The 24,727-nt window shown below is 34.7% G+C and overlaps 1 protein-coding gene across 1 annotated transcript; it reads right to left on the reverse strand.

Moving 5' to 3' along the window:
* Nucleotides 1-1,926: 1,926 nt before the first annotated feature.
* Nucleotides 1,927-23,862, reverse strand: LOC125821736 (dynamin-2A-like). The gene is made up of 22 exons (XM_049501119.1): nucleotides 23,409-23,862; nucleotides 18,361-18,411; nucleotides 18,106-18,226; nucleotides 17,876-17,965; nucleotides 16,986-17,047; nucleotides 16,791-16,905; nucleotides 16,297-16,639; nucleotides 15,390-15,537; nucleotides 11,717-11,818; nucleotides 11,492-11,611; nucleotides 10,435-10,518; nucleotides 10,202-10,329; nucleotides 9,044-9,128; nucleotides 8,694-8,832; nucleotides 8,257-8,333; nucleotides 7,842-7,898; nucleotides 4,402-4,555; nucleotides 4,168-4,316; nucleotides 3,827-3,940; nucleotides 3,669-3,736; nucleotides 2,933-3,102; nucleotides 1,927-2,386 (listed from the first exon to the last, which is right to left on the reverse strand). Exons 1-22 carry the CDS (start codon nucleotides 23,553-23,555, stop codon nucleotides 2,151-2,153), a joined length of 2,760 nt encoding a protein of 919 aa, XP_049357076.1. The 5' UTR covers nucleotides 23,556-23,862; the 3' UTR covers nucleotides 1,927-2,150.
* Between the last annotated feature and the right edge of the window lie 865 nt (nucleotides 23,863-24,727).

Consider the following 24,727-nt stretch of genomic DNA (forward strand, 5'->3'; position numbering starts at 1 on the left):
AAATTAAAGGTCACATTTTATACGCATATCCATCTTTAGCAACAATGTAGGAAGCATTTTTAGACATTATATTAACGAAATCTTCCATGCGCCTTAACTGTATTAATATATGCCTATTCCTTATCAGGTCAATATTACAATCACCTTTGACCTGTAATTGTTTAGGAATTTGCAATTGTTTAGGCATTTGCACTCTCAGATCATCTCTGGCCAACCATAAGAGAATTTTTCAATCACTAGAAACTATAGATTCTCAATCACATTCATTTTGTCCACTTCCTCTTCCGTCCATGTGATTCTAGGCACTCCCTCTACGTATTGTATTTGCTTAATTGGGATTGGTGGCATCGCACCATGGTTTCTTTGCTGAGGTGTTGAGTATTTAATCAGATCAGCATAGTTTATCTTTCCAAGACTCATCTGTGAGGATACAACATTATTATCTTCCTTCGCAGACAAACGATTATGTACCTTAGGCAACTTTTTAGGGTTTAAAGAAACGACTTTAGGATGTTGAAGTATTGGAAACGAAGTATCAGAATAGAGAGGTAATGTATGACCAGCAATACGAGGTTGGCCAACGGCCAACTTGGCCATTCCACTAGCTATTAGTCAGAAAATATTAGGGTATAAGCATGTGAGAGAAGAGAGTGTATCTTCCTTTTTCTTTTTGCTTAAACATTTAATATACATAGCTTACTTTAATTTTTGTTTAGTGGTTAATCATGTAATTATTCTACACTTGTTAGACTTAGTTTAGCATTATTTAGTACTTTTAAATTATGATAATTTTTATTATGACTTATTAATTTGCAATATCTACTTTATCTGATTTCATTATTATTTTTTGTTGATTATTTTAATGTCGTCATTCATCTCATATTTTCTGTTATTTTCTTAAGAAACACCTTAGATAGTTGTATTTTAGTTGGACTACAGAAATATTTGAAGCACTAGTTAATTATATTTTTATATGAATACTTCACTAGAAAAATCTGAAAACCCCCGAGGTTTATTAGTTTGATTTGATTTATAAAGAAAAAATTACTTGGATGGTTACCTTTTAATAAATAATTACTGATTTTAGCGATATTTTTTATTTATTACCATTTATAGCAATACTGTGTTAAATCTGCAATATGTATTAAAAGTGAATTATATATGCAATATATATGTATTATAACTGTTTTTTAATATATTATGCTTGTTTGTTAAGAAACTGACAAATTGTATTATAATTGTATTAAAATGTGTTATAACTGTATTATCCATCAATAAAACTTGTATTATATGTGAATAATAAATTATTCTTTGTCATATATATTAAACTATATAATAAATGTATTAAAAGTGATCAAGTGAAAAGAAAAATGTTATTGCTATAAATGGTAAATATTTATTAATATAGTATATTTATGTAAGTTATTTAAAAATTAACCACAAATAATTTGATTTTATCTTTGAGATATCCGAAGGAACCCAAAAGAAACCCAAGTTTTATTTGTTTGATTTGATTTATAAATTTAAAAATTCAGGACAGATACTGTACACCCCTGCCTATGAGTATCCAATTCTCAGTGGATTAGCAAAGTAACTGGTAGATTGACGATCCCAATTTCAAAGGTTTATCTAGGTTTGCATGTAACCTCTTAATAGTTTTTTCATTAAAACTCTGAATACCAACTTTGACAATATTTGATTTTGTCTCAAGTCTTGTTAGAAAAGGTCAATGAAATAATAAGAAGAAAAATTGGGACTAACGAAGTTAATTCGAGTTAAATGTAAAATATTGGCACGGGAATCAAAAGATTTTTATGTCGTCAAATGGCACAAAAAGAAAGCAAAATGCTTTCTATATAACTATAAGAATACATACTGTAGCAACCAATACATTTGAATTACAGAAGAAATGTCTCTGATGAAAGGAAATTATCAATGGAATCATTGTTGGAACAATTCAAACTCCAGCAACTGAGACAAAAATGCGGGGAGGATGACATTTAATTAAAATATCTATCTACAAAGATGCGGTATACCAATTCTACAATACTAGTACAACATACTCAATATTGGAAAGGGCTCACTGGGAAAAGCAAGAAGAAACCACCCCAAACAAGAATATATGGATCAATCGTCTCAATTACCTAATTTTAAGATCTATAACCGGATCCAGACTGTGGTGGGCCAGGTGGCAACCTGTTAGGGGTGCGACGGCTAGCAGAACTAGAGCGTGAATTTGTATCACCATTTTCAGCAAGCTCATTGTAATGGCGACTACTGCCACTGGATCCATACCTAGAAAGACTAGAAGGGCCATTTGCAGCAGCATCAAATGCAGACCTCCAATCATCACCAGATGACGGGCTTGATGCTGTTGGACTACTTTCTGCAGAAGTGAAGTGCAGAGCATGAATTGAAATGTGTAAGCAAAATAAAAAACGCATCAAAAAGACAACAATCACTAATCAAAACCTGCAGATACAGAAGAAAGCATACAGGTATGGCATCCCAGTTCAGGGGGTGGGAGGGCAAAAAAAGAGATGGTATTCTAAGGTGTTTTTTATATAGGTGGTATTTTATTTTATTTTTTTGAGGTTTTTTTAAAAAAGAGGTGGTATTATTAACCATTGCATCAATTTACCCCAAATCATGGCTCCAAAAGGTCCTGGATTGCAGTTTTAGTGCAACAGAATCCAGACTAGGGAGACAGAGCTAGCCAGGACAAATATTAAGTAAGGACTAACAGCAATTGTGGAAAAACTTTAAGCATAGTGCTGGCAAGGGTACACGGGAAGTCTGTTGTATCTTAATAACAGATAACCAACATTTTCAATTAAATACAAACAAAGTAATTGAGCAAATAAACATAGAGGACTTAAATTGTCCTCGGACAAGGAAAACAAATGAACCACCTATAAGGGATGATGATTACCTGCTTCACCATTTGCGTAGCTGGCAGCAGCTGCTGCTCTATTGTCATGGATACTGAGTTGTCTAGTAAGTTTAGAAAGAAGAGAAGATTGTTTTTGAATGCGCTCTCTCCTGCGTTTTACATTCTGGTCTTCCTGGAGCAGTTCTTCAATCTTTGCAGTACTTTGGGCGCTAAAACACAATAAGTCAAACAATGTCAACACACTAAACCCAGAAGAATACCAAGAAAAATGAAATATCCAATTTACTAAACCCAAAAGAAAATAAACAAAAACTATCTCCACGGATGATGATTTAAACACAGTTTCTTGCAGTAACTGCAAGTCTCCATGACACAATTACTCCTCTTTCGGCCCAAATTGAATGTCTATATTTCATTCTATCAATTTATTACGAAGAGGACTCTAAGCTATCTCCAACAAATAACAAATGAGAAACTAGTAGTGAGGTAAAGAAACAAGTTCAACGTAACTCGTGTACATGAAAGCACATACATTTCAATTTCTAGGAAAGAAAATTATTTTAGAAAGATGGCCGCTCAAATAGTGGAAGAGAAAATAGAGTTGCAAGTGGTCCTTTGGATAATGGCCATAACTCTTTATTGACAAGCATAGAATAGTCATAACCCTTAGGATCATTCGCGACTACACCTCTGTCAACACAAGCAAATACAACATGCCACTGCAGATAAAAGATGTTGAGACATAGAATCCGTAAGAGAAAGTTGAACTGCTTACCTGATAGAACTATACAGTTTAGTAAGCATGTCTTCTTTTGCCTTCTCTACTTGGCAGAGAACAACTGCCTGAAACCAAATAAACAATGCACCATGTGAGATGGCTTTACACAAAAAGAACAAAGAAAGGTGCACACAACATGCAAACTTAAGACCTACTTTTGGTACATTGGCTGCAAGGCTGTTAAGAACAGCTTCAACATAACCACGCACTTCCTGAGCCATCCATCGAAGTTCTTCTTCAGGATCCGCCGGTCTTCTAGTCATTGTTTCCTAAAACATGCAGCAGAATTAATAAACATAGAACAATTGGTCAGGGAATTAGTTCAAAGGCTTAAGAAAACCACAACAGGCAACTCAAAATACAACTATCAGAAAGAGAACAAATACAAAAATGAAGATCACAAACCAAAAGTTTAACTTATTATTTGCTGAACAAGAGCACTTATCAGGGAAATCTAAATTTGCAGAATAGGTTAAATCAACGAATAGTTTCTTACAAGAGATCCATCTGAAAGACTTTGCCGTATAGGTGGGGCAGATTCACCCTTTACTTGACCGCCTTTAGAGCTGATGACAATTCGCAATTTATTTAACCACTCTGTCTTATCTGCCACACTCTCAGCCTTCAAGACAACAGCGCTGTGTGCTGCAACCAATTATATATTTTCTTCTGAGCATTAAATAAAAAACAAACCATAAGAAGCAAACGGTTCCAGAGGTTTATAGTGTACCCTTTAAAACAGTTTTATATGGAACCCGACTTGTTATCTTAAATACAAGATTGGGTGCTTTTGCAACATCAGGCCCATTTGCCTTTTTGTCCTTGGAACTTTTGGTAGGCGCAGGAGCTTCTTCTTCATCAGTAACTTCTTCAAGAATACATTCCTGTGGATCACATGACCATGTAATTGTAAATAGGGATTCGATATATTTTCCCTTTTGCAGAGACAACGTAAATGTTTAGAACACATGACTATACGACCCAAAATAGTTCTAGAAATGATACTACAGTTGCAAGCAGTTCCTGCCAAATTGTTACGTATGATTTGCCATCATAGCGTGTGGTCCCATCAAATTGCAAGTAAACCAAGACTCCAGTAAACATACCAACTTCAATCACTGACAATTAGGTCATGAAAATGGAGGCAGTCTAGAAAGAGCAATGTCAAGCATACCCAAGAGTGCACCAATTTAGGATGCTGAACAAAGCACTGTGAGAAGCTTTAATGAGCTTAAATAAAAAAGAAGTAAAGTATGAGGTACTTTTTTTTTAATAAACAGTAACTTAAGTATGAGGTACTTTTTTCAAGAGTACAAAGAAAAAGCAATAAGAAGGAACAAAAAAGACTTTCTAAAAAAATAATCTCAAGTCAAAGGGCTAAGGTAGGTTCTAAGGTCCAAGGTTTGAGGATATTCTGTTTCACGGACTGGAAAGAAAATCAACACACTGTTGAATGTGAACCATAGCCAGAGGCAAGGAGTAAAGAATACTGATGGAACTACAAATTGTTCTAGTTTATTTACTACTTTGCTCAAGTATCCATGGTTGAATACATATGCAGCCTCTAAAACTTGTCAAGATTTTCAATCCAAGCACTTAAACCAAGGGTAGTACCTATTGAACACCTAAAGAGAAGACTAATTGTGTCAATAAGACACACATTGCTGACATGGCACTGTGTGTTATACACTGCTTATAGGCACTTGAGAAGAGCTTCATTTAATTATTTTTCCCATTCCAAATTCTCCAATCTCCTTCCTCCTCTCCTCACCACCATAGCCACTGCTTCACCACCTCACCCACCACCATGTCTCCACCACCATGCAAACCACCCAAACATAAATAGTTGTCTCAAAGATTTTGAAATATGAAAGAAAAGTGCCAACAACTAAAAGTCGGCAGCTTTATAGATTAAGTGTCAACTGGCTCGTGCAAGCCCACAATTTTTAGGGATATTTAAGGCTGCTGCAAGCTCCTTCAATTCTTTTTTCTTCGATTAGCTAGAAAGGATGGATCTAAGAGTATACCATAAGCTTTTTGTTTGCTTTGTATCCTGACTTAAATTTCTGGATCATGACATTTGTACCTCTCCATCAACTGTTACAATAAGAGAGTTGGGGGTTTAGAGATCAAGAACCTTAAGAATCAAAGCAATGCTTTGAGAATGAAGTGGCTTTGGAGGTATTCCAACAATGATCAGAATTTATGGGGGCACAATCATAAAAGCAAAATATGAAGAAAGTGACAATTGGATGACAAAGGAAGTTACCACTCCCTATGGTGTTAGTTTATGGAAATCCATCCGATCACTATGGGATGAATTCAAACCAAACACCAAGATTAAAGTGGTAGATGGTGCTAAAACTAGATTCTAGAAGGAGGATTGGCATGAAGCAGGAAATCTGGAGACACTTTTCCCGTACATACATACTCTGGTTCTTCAGCAACAAAGTACAATAGCTGAACAATGGACACCTCATGGGTGGAATATTATATTTAGAAGGCACCTCAATGATTAGGAAATTCCAAGAGTTACAAAACTCTTCAGCGTCATTGAACAATTGAGTGGCTTGGAGACAGGGAAGGACAGATTGCAGTGGTTGGGGAACAGTACTGGGACTTTTAAAGTAAGTGCAGCATATAGGAAGTTGAACCACCCAATTATGCAGGCATCCAAATGGCCCTGGAAACACATTTGGAAGGCAAAGATCCCGCACAAAGTGGCCTGTTTTGTGTGGCTACTGGCTAAGGAAGTTGTGTTGACACAGGAGAATTTGATGAAGAGGGGGATTACACTGTGTTCAAGATGTTTTTTTTCGTGGGGAAACTGCAGAAACAGTCAATCACTCGTTCATCCAGTGCAAGGTCACTGGCCAATTGTGGAGTCTATTCCTAAGGCTCAAAAACATCTCATGGGTCATGCCTGGTAGAATTGCAGAGGCCTTATACAGTTGGGAAGAAGCAGGATTACAAGCAAAGAACAGAAGCAACTGGAGAATCATTCCTGCTACTATTTGGTGGACCGTCTATCTTAAGTTTTTGAGAATAGGGAGAGTAATATGCAGCAAGTAAAATTGAATTGTACTCTAACTTTGTGTTTTTGGTGTAATCAAATCTACTCTAATGACACTGTCTCTATCATTGATGTTTTAGAAATCAAATCCATAACTGTTGTTGCTTGTGCAGAAGTAACTAGAGAACTTCAAATTGCAATAAAAAAGTTGTCAACTAAGAAAGACCGGAAGTCCATGCGAGCCGGGCTGATATTAACCAAAAAGATACCCTCCTCAAAAGGGCCTAAAATCAAAGACCCAGTCAGGGATAGAGTTGAGAATGACATTAAAATTGAACAACTGTGTAGGAGTACTAATAAGTTTTGTAAGGGTATTCATTATAGGGATAGGACAGTGCCTTTAGAGTTCATTATGTAAATATGGTTTTCAGTACAACCCATGTACTGATTTAAAGAAATAGAAACAATCACCAATCTCAAAAAAAAAAAAAAAAAAACAGATTTTTAACCTTCAAATGATCTCCATTGATCTCATGATTCTCACCCTTCTAGCTCATCCTCGTGGTCTTTCACTGAATCTTAGTAAGCATCAAGTCCTTCTCTATGGGAAGAATCAAGACTGATATTTTTGAAGGTCACATTGTTTTATGGAGCCATTGGAGAAAACATTTAAAGAGACAAAGGAAAGGAAACAGATATTGGGAGATGAGAAAGAGATCATCACCAGCGAGGTTTCCAGTGGGGTGGGGTGGGGTGTTGGGGAGATTCTGATAAAAAAAAAAAAATTTAGAAGATGACCTTTTTAAAATTTCCACATGTCACGTATTGATTGATTCTTATTATCATACCAGAGAGTACGCACTTTATTATTGTGAGAGACTATCATTTAAGTGTTCAGTAGACACATTTTCAGTAAACCTAAGGTATTCAATAGGTACTACCCTTAGCCTAGGTGTCTAAATGAAAAAACTTTACAAGTTTTAAGGGGCTGCATACGTATTCAATTAGTATCCACTATCACCTTAACTCTCCATAATTTTGTGCATGTATTTCTGATCATTTTGTATGGTTCTGCCCATTCTGACAATCAATTAATATAATTTGCATTTAAGAAAAAACTGAAATATATAATTAAATTTACGAAAGATATAAAATACCTCCAATGTTATGACACCACGAAAATGGCGTTCTTCTTGTTTCTTCGTGTATCCAAGCTGAAAAAAGGACATCTGATTAGAGGAACTTCACCAAAAGGTTATGTATAGTTCCCACATAAATTAACTCGTGGTTTAAATTTTCTTCAATGACAGAAACATTCAAAAAGGAAACACTACAGCGACAGTTATGCATCAAAAAAATATTCCTGATTTTTAGGTTACATTAGTTATGGTAAAAGAAGAAAATCAAACATTCACCATACATTTGTATCTGTGGGTTAAAGATGAAAATATTATCAAGTCTTCAGGGGTCTTTTCACATCATTTTTGAAGGTTGATAGATTACATCAAGTTGGTAGTAGAAGGCCAATTTATCTCTATAATGTAAAAAGTGATGAGCATGTCACCTACTGACCTTTCCAGTTTTCTCATTTAAAACAAACCATCGCTTGCTCCACCCATTTGTTTTGGCACTTCTCTTCAATAAGAATCCTGGCAGTTATAAAAGCTATGATAAATAACAGTAATAAACTAGATGTACTAAGACGACAAGTCAGGATCAATTAACCACTATCTTTTCAAGATGACTAAATATTACTGCTTCTAATGGCATCAAAACCATTTTGAACCTATCAAAGAAACAAATGTTACACGTTCAAAAATTCAATTGGGAGAACAATGAATTAATCCACCTTTGACCTTGGCAGCTAGTCAAACAACAATTTCAGGAAGAACAGAATGCACAAATCCTTAACCCCAAGTTAGGCAATTCATACTAATGACAACTATATTTTAAAAGGGAACACAAACATACCTAACACAAGATATAAACAGAAAGAGATGGATGGATACCTGCTGTTATCTCTCCCTCAGGCCCTGCAGTCTTCAAAGCTGAGCCTTCGGATGCATCCTTGTCCTGCTGGCTTGGTTTCTCTTTCATAGATTTCAAGTTTCCTCCACCTTGCTGGCTTCCAGTTTGAGGGCTAGTTGCCTGAGTTAATAATTAAGAACACTTAAAAAACAGTATAGAGAAGATAACTAATAAGCTTAAGTTAATAATTACAGAACATAAAAAACATACAGAGAACACAAACTAATATAAATAATAAATAGGTAAGTTCCCAAGGCAATTTGTTGCAAGACATGAGTTCAATGAAATAATAATCCAAGGCAGATAATTCGAGAAAAAGAAAAATGATTACCCTATTCAATATTGATTGCTCTGCTTCATGTGCCTTCTTAGAACCCCGATTTTTTAGCTCATCCTCACGTCTCTGTCTGTCCATTCTGGAAAAGAGCCAGTCGCACATGGACATTGTGAGAGTGGTTAACTTTGTTAAACATGCGTATGTTCTATAGTTATCACTAGAAAATACCACCAAAACCAGCAATTCATGAAACGAAAAAGATACTTTTAGGAAAGAATACTGGAAGCAACCATCTTTATTTCTCCAATGTTATCTCTTATAGTGGCTAACTAAAAGAACCAAAGAAAAGCAAAGCAACTGGTCCTACAAAGAAACACAGTAGCATGAAAAGATTGGCCTCAAATAATCAGTAAAGATGCAAACAAACAAATCAAATAATGATTAACTGTACCTCCTCGTCAGTTTTTCTGCACACATATAGAGCATGCATTATAATTTGTGCTACACAATTTGGTAATATAAGAACCGGGTTTTTTAATCAGTTTCCATATAAAAGCCAATAGTAGCTACAAAGAACTTACACCAACATGTTTTGCAGTTTGCACATCTTGAGATTAGTATATGTGATTTCTTTTTTGCCAGAAGAGAAAGAAGGATATGCGTCCTAATGTCCCCTCTTTACATTTGTCATCATAGATCAGTACAAACAATTATCTCAGCCATGAGATTCAAGCTTTGATTCGCATGAAACAATAACTCTAAAAAAGATGGCAAGTAAAGTGCAGTGTCAATCACATCAAATGACTGAGCACCAAAAAGGTGATGAAACTGAACAAAACAAGAACAGAAATAACATGTATCCCATCATTGAAATAAAAATATTCAAATTTCTAATTATTTAAGCATTCCAACACTATTAGCTATACTACGTAAAAATATAGTGACAAACCAAAAGTGCATTTCTAGCTTAAAATATTATATTTCCTGGTTATTGCAATCAATTTTCCTGATATTACAACATCATATGTCAACAATGCAGTCTCATATTCTATCATAAACTCTGACACTGATTACCAAGAAGCCAAGATTACAGAGATCAATCATCAAACAGGGATCAAGATGATAAAAATCAAAAAAGTTTAATTGTAGACATGCTATAAAAGTATTTGATAGGGATAACTTCTAAGAAATGAAGACAATCATCAAACATACCTCCTCTGCACCAAGCGGATGAAGTGTTGAGGGGGGACAAAAGCTCGCTCCATGTCGACAAGGGCAACTACCATTTTCTTGGCATCAGTTTTAAATCCATCCAATGCATCGGAAGCAATTGCTACAACCTAGTATACCGAGCAAATATTCCATGAAAAGTCAAACTATAAACATTTGTGTGTGTGTGTCCATATTAACTACAAAGGTGAATCTGAGCTGCTAGACATCATTACCTCTCTCTTGAAAGGAGGATATCGTCCAAGTCCAGGCGTGGCATTTGCAGCAGAGGAGACAATATCAACAAGTACACGATGCACCTATTTAAAGATTCACATATAGAGGTAAGGATTAGAACATAACTCAGAGCTTGTAGAAGCACCTACTGATAGCCAAGAAAAACATCCAACATAAGAACCTAGTGGTTACTCTTGCTTCTTTAATTTTCTATTTTTTCTTTTTCCTTTCAAGATAGCTAAATACAGAAAGTTAGTAGAAATGGCACTCAAGAGGAGTGCAACCATTTACAAAAGCCAAAATAGCTTTTTGAGAAATAATTATATAGACTTGGAAAAATGCTCCCACATACATGCAGTATACCAAAAGGTAGATAGCGCACAGAGATTTTCGGGCACTCAAACATCTATACAATCAGGGACCACGTAGTACACCAGGATCAAGAGGCTAATCCTCAGGTTCAAGCCCCACACCATGCAAAGCGTAGCCCGGTATTTAAGTGGAGAATGGTAGAGGGGCGGGACCATTATCCACCGAGTTCAGAAGGCTGTGATTGGTCCAAAGGGCGGGTCACAGACGGATTTCTCGGTTATCAGAAGAAAAAAAAAATCACGTCCTAATGGTGTCATCTTCTGCTAACTTCTGAAAATTCCATGTCTTTGTACCCATCCCTAAACAGTACGCGCAACCTGTGTTAATCTACATAGATTACTAAAACTAAGGGATTAACTACAACAAACTGGAAAAGACCAAGACCAAATGCACGTGATTATACTAAAGAGAATGAGATACACTGTATGGAGAATTGTAAACAGGCTTTAAGTCTAATATTTTGAGTTGAAACAGCATCTCAAATCGACACCAATTTTTTGTTTTTTAAACACTGAACAAGTTCAATTATGAAGGTGATATGAATCCACTTGAGGTTAATTTATTGGAACACTATGCCAATGCATTGAAGCAAATTCACAGAGTAACAGAAAGACACATGAAGAACAATGAGCAAAAAGAAGACTAACCAACACAAAGAGCTGAAACAATCAGAAGGGCATTTACCTCATCAACACAAAGACGTGAAGGTTCTTTTGCCTGCTCCAGAACACTTTTTATCAAAGACCTCAACCCCTTCTCAGGAGAAATTAGGTAGGGTTGATAACCATCAGCTTCTAACACAATCTGGCAGCAAGCAAAAACAATTATGAAACAAACAAAGAACAAACTGCAGTCAGTAGTACGGGTGAAACTGCACATTATTGGAAACTATTGGTAGAAAACAAATACCCGCTTGACATTATTTATGTCAAAATGTCTATCTAAGGGGAGCTGCTTTATCCTATTCGGGAAGTTCCCCTCAAAACTTGCAACCACCTTCCATCCATCACCCTGAAAGAAATGAAACATCTTTAAAATCTGAATGCATGATGAAGAATTTAAGAACCCCAACTACATATCAGATGTGCTTTAATAATATGCCAAAAATTTCCTTTTTGTTGGTTTTGACTAGTAAAAAGGTCACCTTACAGTGTAATTCATGTTGTGTATGGGTAACATCAGTCAAGATATTCATTAAACAAAGTCCATATATGAAACATAATGCTGACATAGAAAACATAGGATGAGCTACAGTGTAAGAAGCAGAGATTGATTTAGGCATTTAAGAATTAAGAAAATAACTGAACAAAAGGACGAATGGGAAAACAGAACTCAAACCATACATGTAAAGAATTATAACTAGAGCATGAACATTTGACACCATTACAACAAAAGAAGCTTTCCTCTATCTAAAAGGCAAATCTATATGGATAATCTCGCATTCCTCAAAGTTCTTATCTGTATATAATTAAAAGGAGAGGAAACGGCCCTCTCCTTAGGCCAAGTGACATCTTAGAAAAATGCCACATAATTGTATTAGGACAAAAAAAAAACTACTTTTCAAACTAAAATTTGAATTTAAAATTAACTGAAAAGTTAACCATATATTAAAAAGTTATCCTTATAGTGCCAGAAGCCCACAACAAACGGTTCCACGTAATAGTTTCTCTAAAGTAAGCAACTCTCCATTACAGAAATAGTTCACAAAAGAAATTGGAGAAATAGAAGTTTCTCTTCTTCAACAACGGGTTCTTCTTTTTCTTTCTCCAAGGTTGTCACCAAAACCCACGTAAGAAAATCTTTTGAAACTCTACTACACGCACTACGTATGTATGTGCAAGTGTGTGTGTATATATATTCACAATAAAATAAAGATTTCAAGTTTTGTGGGTAGATTGGGATAATCAGTTCATTGTTAATAGAGCTGTCCAGCTTAGGGCATCTCCAACCCAAACACCAAATTTTACACTAAATTTGGTGTCAGCACTATTTTAGTGTAAATCAACTCCAACCCACTGCACCAAATTTTACACCAAAAAGGAATATTTTTCTCTCTCTTCATTATTATATTATTATTTCTTATTTCATTAAACGAATTTTTTCTAAAACATTCACCTTATATAATTCATATTATTTTCTTTTATAGTCGTTTAATATAAAATTATTTTATACCATATCCAATTATAATTAATAGTAGAATAAACATAAATTTAATTTTAAAGAAAAGTCATATATAGAAAAATTAATTTATAAAAAAAGCTAACTTTTATATCTAAAATTAATATTATAAAAATATTACATAAAAAATAATTAAATATACAAGAGATTTAATTAAAACATACAATTTATATTATGTTTAATTAAAAGTTTTGTATAATGAAATAATAATAAAATATTCAATAAAGTGAATTGGTGTGATGAATAGTGTTACACCAAATTTGGTAACACTATTCACACACCAAAATGGTGTAAAATTTGGTGTTGGGTCCATAACACCAAATAAGCATTTGGTGTAAAATTTAGTGTTGTGTTGGAGATGGTCTTAATAATTCAATAGATTTTAGCTTATTTTTGCCCACTCTCTCCAACTCTGTTGCAGTGACCATTGTGGAGGTTTCTATCCAGTCCACTTACTTTTTGGTGTTTGCCGAGATAAGTTTGAACATTATACATCACAAAGAACTGAAGACCATTCATTTGAACATTATACATCACGAAGAACTGAAGACCTTTCATCTTCAGGTAGTACCAGATCCAGAACTGAACAATAATGAAAAGTTGATTTTACTTGGGATTCATCCTTTTATCTTCTCAAGTTAAAAACTGAGATCAATTGGCTTATTTTCTCTTTCATTTGTTGTGGAACTTCAATTTTCATTCCTATTTTGGGAATTCTACTTGACGAAGTTTGATTTTTTTTCAACCTTTGTTGCAGAATTGAGAATTTTCTAGAAATCTTTTTTGATTTAAGGTTTGGTATATTTCTGCTATATGTTTATTGGGACTATATTAGGAACTGAAACGCCTTCTAATTCTGTTTTAAAAAATCAATTTTGATTTTATTGGTAGTATGATAGTTGCTGCTTCATTTTATTTTCTATAATTTGTGTTGTTTGTTGTGTGCTTACTTTTGTTGTATTTTGTGGATCTGCCCCTGTGTTTAGAGATCAGAAAGGCCTTTAGTTTCGGTTTTTAAAACTCAGTCTTGATTCTTTTTCAATATTTTCTATTATATATAGAGGGTGCTTGGATTGGCTTTTTAAAAATAGCTTATAAGCTAAAAGCTAAAAGTCATAAGTTGGTCATAACCAACTTTTAGTTTTTAGCTTATTTTTGTACTTCTTTTACCTCAACATAAGTGCTTAAAAACATTTTTCTTATCTTTCACAAACACCACAAAAATTAAAAAAGAGCTTACAAGCCCAAAGCACTTGAAATAAGCCAATCCAAACAACCTCTAAGTTGAATTTGTGTGCTTATCTCGGTTCTAGGATAGTCGTTGCTGCTGTTTCATTTAATTTTTTGTATTTTGTTCTATCTGTTTTATTGGGTCTGTGCTTAGGATCATAAAGGCATATTAATTTTGTTTTAGAAACTCAATCTTGATTTTGTTTCAATGTTCTGTATATGCACCAAGTTGAATTTGTGTGCTTATTAATGATAGCCATTGCTTCTCTGTTTCATTTTTGTAATTTGTGTGTTCATGATCAGAAAGCCCTTCCAATTCTATTTTTAGAACACAATCTTGATTTTGTTTTATAGTTTTCAAAGATAAATGAATACCACTCAACATTACACCCTACCATGTTCCTTCCCTCTAAGACACTAATTGGGTTATAACTGTAGAGTCAAACTTGTAAAGCATTCAAATAAAGTGATCTTTTGTCTTTCAGTTTTCAGAAGGCAATGATTATGTGTGTTTTAGAAAGTTTAGGGACAAAAAGAAAAATGAAAAGGACTGTAACTTTGGGGGCCAATATTGGAGGAAAGTAAGAAAGGTACAACATTAACCCTTCTATTACTGACTGTTGGGGTTCTTTTTAATGAAGAGACAATTTTATGATAGGAATTGTAAAAAATGGAAAACTTTTAGCAGAAAGAGTTTTGGTTTTAAAGAAGAAAATATCTTGACGAGAAAATTGAATCTTATACTTTGATTTTTAAATTGATTTTGTCGTTAGTTTTCCAACTGCTCTCTTTGTATATTACAAAGTTACTTGGTACATGTGTTGGTGGGAGGTAGCAAGTAGCCCGTGGAATTAGTTGGGGTGTGCATAAGCTGGCAAGGACATCACAATTATCAAAAAAAAGATAGAGATGTGTGTAACGTACCAAAATGCCCTTTGAATCTTTTAGTCTTAAACATGCTATGAGGGGTATCGAAGTTAAAGAGTTGTTAAAATAGAAAGTGGTATTTTTTTAGAAACAAACTGAAAAGGAAAGTAAGACACATATTGAGACAAAGGAGTAAATGGAAAACAACGAGAATCTACAACCCAAAAATAGTATCAAAATATTAAGAATTCACCATTGCAAAGAGTGAATATGAAAATAATAAAGAGTTCTATTATATTTCACCCACCTCGCCGCCAGTGATATGCAACAGAAACTTATCCTCAAATTCACGGCAAAGCTCAAGTGCTAAGGCTTTGGTACCTTCAGCACTATGAACCATTTGCTCCCCAAGCCTGACCAACTCATCTTGTACAACTTGAGACTTCCCCTGAAGCCTGTAGTAGAAAAATCCCAAGAATGAGTCAACAGATGGCACACCAATCAATCAATCAATCAAGGAAAGAAAAAGGGTCATTAGATGACATAAGTAAGCCTAACAATAAAAAAAACACTAACATTTTTCCAGACTCGAGAGAGAATTTGATCAACAAAGAGATTCTATGGATGGAGTAATCGCGAGAAGAAAAAATGAAGGTTTCCTCTACGGTCAAATGTGGAAAAAGCACATCATCTTAGGGAAGTCTTACGATCTTTGATCCCCCAATTCAGCCATGGAGACTCTTTTAAGTATTGCAAAAGAAAGGAATCCAATAACTTTGATAGTATGACTAAAAATATTTAAAAGCCTCTTGTAACTTACTACTAGTCTTAGATTAGGTCAGAAAGAACATCGCATCACCAATGATATCAATTATTAGTAGGAAGACGGGAAATAACAAAGAACTTGATTATCCGGATCACTGATGATTTTCCTTTTAATTTCACGATGTAAATTATCCGGATCTTGCTTAAAAGAACCTATCTTATTGTCTGTATAATTGGAATTCTATGCTACTATCATATCCTCCCTATCTCCTCATCTCCTGATTGTGCAAAAATTAAGTGGCTCATTTAACTTTTCAAGCACTTCTCCACTAGCATCTAAAACAAATAGACCAACACCAATTGCTTATGCTGACCAATAAAAACAATGAAATGGATTGTTAGATTTTCATACAAACTATCAGTAGAAGCATTCAAGCAGGTGAGATTACCCGGAAAGCAAATTCGGAAGTCTGACTTTCATTCTACTGCGTATCTGGTGAGCAAGGGTCTCGACTAAAGCTAACCTACCAAGCTTACTTTGAGGAGCTCCAGTCAATATTGATTTTAAACTTTCACTCTCAGCTCGCCATGCAGTCTCCAATGAGTTATCAGATCCAACACTTCCAGACTGGGCAGAAGCTATAGAAACAGATTGACCAATCAAGGCAACCCACGGGATATCAGCTGTGCCTCGTGGTCCTTGATTTGACAAAAGGGCTTGAACAGCTGCAAGCACTTTCGGCTCTGAAGCTGCTTGATCTATCTTGCTAATCACACCGACAGTTCTAGTACCTAGTGGCACAGAAATAAATCAAACATGTGAAGAGTTTCACATATGAAACAGACAGTGCAAAGATAATGGATGAGCAGCTACAAATAGACAATATCCATTTAGTCTCTTATTTCTGGAAGACACAAATCAATCTGGAATAGATAGACCTACATTCACTGTCATACTCCTTCGCAATTCTGATAGCTTTACATGAAGCAACTTCAGGAGCCTGAGCAGCAGAAATTACGACCAGCAATATGGCATCATTGTGCTCAACATATTGAGTCTGTTCAGAAAGGAATCTCAGTAAACACGAAGTCTAAGCTGTCTGACAAATTTGGCCATGATATTTACATGGATTCTCACCAGTGAATCATCAAGATTTGACTTGTCAACGCCAGGCAAATCAACCAGCTTCAATGGTGGAGCTGTATGCAGTAAAAAGAAAAAGTAGATCAAACGAAAGCCAGGAACACAGCCACGCAAAGAAAGGGAGAAGAAAAAGTCACATGAAACACTAGCAAAACGACAGTTGATCCAATTTAGCAAACATCTCCAGGCAGGAAGTTAACAAAAGTCAAGTAGAGACAACTAACACAATTTACAAAGAAGAGGAATGATAATCTGCTACAGGTGTATCCTCTGTGAAGAAGGCTATGAGGATGCAAGTAACTTGTTCACACACTGCAAATTTACAGCTCAGCTTGGTGCGTATTTTAAATTTATTTGGGAGAAAAATGGTCCATGTCAAACTTCAAAAGATCTGCTGCCGAGTCGGAAAAGGGCAGTGCTCCAAATAACTACCATTACACTGTACCAGGGACTCTTTGGTGGATGGATACTTTGAAGGCAAAAAAGAGAACATTTGTAATTTAAAATATAAATGTATCACTTTTAGCTTTTTGGTGTAAGAATGAAATGTACAGGAAGTTGAGAGGATGATAGTTCAGTTCATTTCACATGCAGTAAATGAACGAGTTTATTTTTGTATAACTGCACCTCCGGGGCAGCCCCTGGGTATCATTAGCATGTTCTAAATGCTATTTTGATAAATTAGCATGTTTATGTGCGTCAACATTATTAATTTCCTATTTGTTTTAATCTTCCACCAATGCAAAAGAATAGTTGAAATTTCCAATAAACCCTAATCCAAGAAAGAAGACTCCAGATAAACAAATAAAAAAGGTGATGTACACAGCATACAAAATCATGATGTAACTACATCATTTGCAGATAAAACAGTCTTGCATGCTCACCCGTGCTTGTTCGTAGCTTCAAATATATTTCATCACGACTCTTGCTTGAAATTTTGCTTAGTCTATCCTGTAAAGAATGTCGAAGAGCACCTGCACAGATGAAACAGAGAAATGTTAATCCAATCAAGGACATAATAACTGGTAGATTTTCATTCACTTGCTCCAAGGGTAAGCTCCTCGCTCGTGTAATACCATTCCTCATAAACCCATTAGCTAATTAAGAAGCTTACTTGCAGACACTGGCTGTGATTTACTGTCAATCTGCAAAATGATCGATTTACTGCTCAACGAACTATCTCGTTTTAGATCAATGCAAATGGGGGCACGAGTGGCACCGCCTTCACCTGTTGGCTGTGAATATAAGGATCATCCGATCATATTAGACATCAAAAGGACTTTGATTCTGAAACTTGGGATTGAGAATTAACAAGGCAAAATGAGATGTGGAAAGTAACATTTTAATTCCACGGAGAGAAAAACCATACCAAAGCAGGATGGCCAATTAGACTGTTCAGTACAGCTGATTTACCTGCACCCTGCAAAAGTTTTACACGGCTTAAATGCATATCAATATCCTCAGAGCAATTGAGGGGAGCAATTTGTTTATTGACATCTCATGCACAATTGTTGTTGATAATATAAGAAGATCAAGCAGAGCTCTACAGACAGTAATAACCCTATCACAAACAAGGGCAGTCCTTACCTCATGCGCTATTTCAGGTTAGGTCCAAGTTCAATTTTCTTTAGAAGTTTAATCATTACACCACTCTCACATGTATGTCAGCATTGGGACCTTTGGATATCAAGTAAAAATCACCCCTTCAAGTAATTCTCTTGAGCCATCCACCATATGTATACATTTATACATTGCTATGGGCTAAGCTAAAAAAGATTATCCATTGCAAAAATAAAGAGACCTGTCACTCATCTAAATGATGTCATCTCCTCTATTTCATATAATCCTACGCAGGCCCTCTGACATGTACATCTTTTCTCCTTCTAGCAACATCTTTTTGTGGGTTTTGTTGTTTCTTTACCAAGATGATATTTAGATTAATATGATGAGTCATTTAAATTTCCTGAATAGTTTTCAATCTAGATCTTTATGTTTTCTAAGGTAAGTAACTTAATTAATAACAGAAAAATCTGTAGTATACGAACAAGCAACATCACACCAAAATATAGAAAAGCTACAACATAATATGACACTTCACGAACAACATCTAATCTTCTAACAACTGAACCTCATGAGAACCCCGGAGAAACTAGGCACGAAAGTTCTTTCTCAAATATACCGTCATTTTATTTCCTATCGAAAGCTCGCTTATTCTTTCCCTCCACATCATCCACGTGAATGTTAAAGTTGCAACATCCCAAACTCTTCAACTTCTCTTCTTCTAAATTTCCACATGGAGAGTGACTCCTTCATTGTTCCCGACATTGTCCATTACAACCCGAACCATCTCAAAATCGCACACCACAAACAAGCTGCCTCTGACATCATGGAGAAGGTCACACATCTTCACCTGAACGTTTGCATATGAGCACCAGCTGGTACACACAATCTGTCATTTTCTCAAATTCTCAACTGTAAAATTGCTCCCCCACTGCCCACTAGTAAGTCTCTATCTCATATCGCACAAGTATAATCTCATTCTTTTGCCAATAAAAAAAATTATTATAAAAATAAACTATCAGGCTGAATCAAGAAGGTACTGCAGCATTACATAAAGTAGCTGGGTATAGATTCATGAAACCTCTGTAGAATCTATGAAATCCAGAAATACATCTGTTCCAAAATCAAAAAATGCATTAGACCATATGTTTAATTCTGAATACACCTTTTTTAAACAATCGAAACGTTTTCCTCCCTTCCATAGAAGCACGTTCAAGTTCATTCCAACCATGTTGTCCACATGACAAAAAGAAGCATGCTTATCCAAGACTTTTTCTACTTTCTCCTTCAAGGTTGCCCTTGCCAATCACACACAAGTAAAATCTCGTGTTGTCCTTTTCTGCCATACTTCCTTACCTTTTCCTGTACAAAATATCCAATTCCAAAGATTTTCTGCCTTACTTCTGTAGAAATGGTTTCCTTCCACCCTAAGTTAAAAAAGACAACCTAACGGATTTCGAAATCTTCCAAAGCTTTGCTAGCAAAAATTTCCACATCACATGGGAAATGATTCTATTTATATTCGTAAACATGGTTTAGTTTCAAAACTTGGAAAATAATGTGTTTGCCCCATTACAACTTTGTTTGGATGGTTGTTACCTACTGTATTGTGTTGTTAGCTTAAATACAATATTTACTTTGATTGTTACTTAAAATTTTAATGTATCGTATCACAAAAAGTCCCATTTTTTGTAACGACCAACTTGGTGTGATTGCATGATTGCATCTACATTTTTTCTTTACTTATTAGTAATTAACAATCATATTTTATCTTTTAGTCTACCTTTTAATAGTAGCTCTACCGTGTACCCCACTTTTCTTGTAGAATTATCTTTCAAATTGCTACTATGTGACATTATGTAATGATGGAAAACAATATTATCTATCCAAACAATCGTTATTTCATCCGAACAAGACAATATGATACAATACAACACAATACAATATAATACAATACATTATGAAACAAAATATAACAATCATCCAAACAGAGCCTTACTCTTCTCTACTTAAATACCAAACTTAGTGCATCAGCTAACTCTCTACCTAGTAATATGTGCCCACTTAGGGGTCATTTGGTTGGGAATAAGTTATCATAGGATTAATTATTCTGGGATTAGTTAGGATATCTTATTCCACCATGAATATGGGATAACTTATCCCATCACTATGGTATAAATGGTGGGATAAGTTATCCCAAACATGCCAATCAAACAAGACAATAAAATTTTATCTCAGGACTATTTTTTTTTCCCAAAACTTTCTTATCCCTCACACCAAACGACCCCTTAGTGCATCAACGAACTCTCTAGCTAGTAATGTGTGCTCATGTTATGCTGCATTTGGCATTGAACCAAAGCCTTTGGGTGCATATGGGAAATGGTTGGACAACTTTCATTTCTCTTAGACTTCTTCATTACCAATAAAAATTTTAAAAGCAAAGAGGACAAAAGAAATTGGTGCCTGCACAAAAGAGAGTAGCAAACCGCTCTTCACAACAAATAGTGTAAGTTATTTTTAAAAAAATATGAGAATTATGACTTATAACAACAAGTTCGCAATAAAGATTTCCAAAATTCAATAATGACAACTATCCCAACAACTCAAATTAAAAATAATTAGACTATAATTTTGGCATGTCCAAAGAACTTCAAGCCACTACTAAGTTTTAGTTTCAATTAATCAAACATAAAATGTATTTTAATTTGCAATATTATCTTTCATATATAATTGCCCTTATAACTACACTGATAATTAGTTCCAGTAGAAAATGCTAATAACTTCCCAAATAATAATCCATATAAGAAAATAGACCAGAATAGAAAAGGATTTGATGACAGCAGAAGATAGTTGAAGTGAAGCAAGGACTCAAACACTAGGAGAAGAAAGAAGTAAATCAAAAGATCTTGTAAAGTAGATTTAGTAAAAGAAGAATTATCACAAACCAAAAAAGAAGAGGAAGTGAAGCACAGATAGTAAAAAAGTCCTAGTGCTCCTTTTTCTTTCATAATTTAAAATCATTAATGAACAGATTCAAAGAAGTAAACCATATCTTGGATTACTTCACGCTCACTTTGTTTCACCCATAAAGAAATATAACCCCTTACCTTGCATCATAACATTACTTTATGCAACAAAATTATTGTTTAGCAAGAATGGTAATTAAGACATTAGAAAGTAGAATTACTCTAAGGCCTCATTTGTTTTCATTAAGATTTAACATGTTTTAATCTCCATTACCAACTATATATTAAAATGTGCATTAAGATTTAGATGTCTAAATCAAAAAAGACATCTAAACTGTTAAGATGATGTATTATGATCTAATTACTAAATAATTAAGATTGCTTTTAACACCTCAGTGCTTAAAGTATGCAGTTATTTTAAAATTAATAAATACAAAATTCAAAATGAATCTAAACTATATTTCCATAAATATTATATGACGGTTGGTGGTTGTGATGGCTAGCAATCATAGTTATGGATGTCAATTGGGATGATGTCGGCTAATATAGGTAGGGTGTGGGTAGTAGCTAATGGTGATGGTGATGGTGATGGTGATGGCGGTTGATAGTGGTGGCAGATGGTAGTGATAGCTAATGGCAATGGTTAGCGATATATAACATGGTGACAAAAGGTTGTGGTAGTAATGGTAGTTAGTGATGATGATTATAAATGATGGTCCGTAGCAGTGACAACTAATTATAGTGATTGACAATAGTGATGGTTGTGCTCGAGGATGGTGGGTGGTGGCACATAGTTGACAATGGTGGGGGGCAATAGTGGTAGTTGATAATGGTGGATAATGGTGGTAATGGTGAATCACAATTTTGTAGAAATTTTTAGATAGACGTCTTAATGATATTAAGATTTTGCTCCAAATCTTAATCATTCGGATCTATTCAGACCCATTGAGTGGTTGAAACATTAAAGAAAAACACTTAATAATTAAGATCTGAACTATTAAAATTCAGACCTAAAACAAAACAGACTGAATGTTTAAGATCAGAATGATTAATATTAAAACTTTCATTAAGTGCAAACAAATGAGTTCTAAATCTATGCTCACACTAATTGTATGCCATTGTCATCTGAGATGAATCTATCATTTTAATTTGTTATTGTTACTGAATGGTGTGAGTTACACAAGCTAATAAATTTTGTATTTTTGCTTCACAAACATAATAGTTAGAAAGCCATCTGGACACACCTATACTGCCATACATCTTTGATGATACAATAACCATAAAAGAAATTATCCCCGAAGGTGTTCTATTCTCTGTGTTCCATTCATGCAAAAGATTAAACAAAGGTTTTATTCCACAAAATAAATAGCAGAAATTGGTACATCCAATCAGAACTCAGCCTTCACAAAGGGGAAAAAGGGAGGGGGGTCATTCGCCTTGACTTATTTAACTATTTTGATGCAACATTAGTTGAAAATAAACTGAAACAAGCAGCTACAAAACCAAATCGAAAGAGAATAGCAATGTCATACATAGATTGAAAGCAAATAAGAAAATACCAGCAGAAAAGGAAGAGAACATCAACTTCATAAATAGATCCTCCACTATTCAACTAATAGTAAAAGATCCCTCAACATAATTGCAATCTCAACTAAGAAAATGATGTGTTCAATCACGAAACCAATTTTGCATATTTAATTAAGCACGTATATATATCAGAACCGCAAGGAGGAGCCTACAATCCTAGATCGTAGGAGAGTAATACGGATCACAATACAACAAGTTCCACAGATCGAATCAGCACGCACCAACTAGCAAATCTGAACACTTATGTCTACAGATGTTCATCAAACCAAAAAGTATCTAGAAGAAAATAAAATAACCAACTTACAGTGCCACCGATAGCAACCACATTAAGAAAACTGGACGGCCGTTTCGAAGACGAGGAAGAATTTTCATCAACATCTTCATCGGCAAGCAAAGACGCAGCTTGCTTCATCGAATCTGACAGCTGCTCCAATTCCTCGATTGCTTCCATTTTTACTGTCTTCTTTGTTCACAAACTAAATCGACAGTTCAAATCGAACAGCTCAAACTAAATCGACGGTTGACAAACTGAATCGACCGATCAGATTGAACAACAGAAAACACGCAACGGGATCTTCACAGATCGAAGTTGAAAAGAGAAAAGCCCTAGATTCGAGGAAAGAAAGAGTGAAGATCTGAGTCAAAGGGAAGTAAAACCGGTGAGAATATGTGTTGAAATGCTAGGGTTTTTACTCCGATTGACGCGTAACGAACGGGAGAAGACGCCGGAAAGAGAGAGATTTGAAAAGTTTTTGAAGTATTTGTGATGAGAAAGAAAAGAAATAATAATATGGTGAGAAATTTTCAAAATGCGAAAGGTTTGCTGAAATATAGCTGTGCCGTGTAATAGTAATAATAGTATAGCAAAAACAAAGTTCAAAAGAATTCAATTTTGTCCAATTGTTGTACCTGCGTGACGGCGAATCTAGATAAGCTACTACTTACTAGTATACGCTTCATCTTTTTTACTCTTTCTGTTAAAATTTGAACTTGAAACAACATTTCTTATGCTTCATAGTTGTACTTTAACCTTCTATGAATTAACGACTCATTCATAGACCAAAATATATTTACAATTTCATATTTCCTTTCGTATAATTTAAAATCAGCTTGATTTTAAGTTCAAATTTTATTTGAACAAATAATTTGAATCTCAAAAATTGTATTTGTTTTCTCATGAAAAGAAAAAAAATGCTCCATTCATGAAAGTTATTTCTTAATTCTTATAGTCTTATCAAATGAGCAAATCACAGTTTATAACAAAGTATAATATTCTACTAGAAGGTTTTTTAGAAAAAGAATACAATATTTATTAATTGAACTTAAATTCAATAGAAAAAATAAACTCGAATTGTTATGTAACTAATCTTTAATATAAGAGTCACACGTGTACGGACAATCTCGTTACATAAAGCATGCATTTTTCGATGAGATGATCGAGAGATGAAATAATATTGTTACTTTGAGGTTGTTGGTCGGTATCATTAAAACATATATCTTTGATAAACGCTCAAAGTACACCTCATCCAATACTAGATGTAAGTGATCTTTATCTAGTATAAAAACCCAACAAAGAGTTGGGTCTAACCCAGAGGGAGCGGTACAGTACGGAATTCAATTAAG

This window comes from Solanum verrucosum, unplaced genomic scaffold (assembly GCF_900185275.1).
Source record: "Solanum verrucosum unplaced genomic scaffold, falcon-dt-bn FXZP01000210.1, whole genome shotgun sequence".
In the NCBI taxonomy this organism is placed as follows: Eukaryota; Viridiplantae; Streptophyta; class Magnoliopsida; order Solanales; family Solanaceae; genus Solanum; species Solanum verrucosum.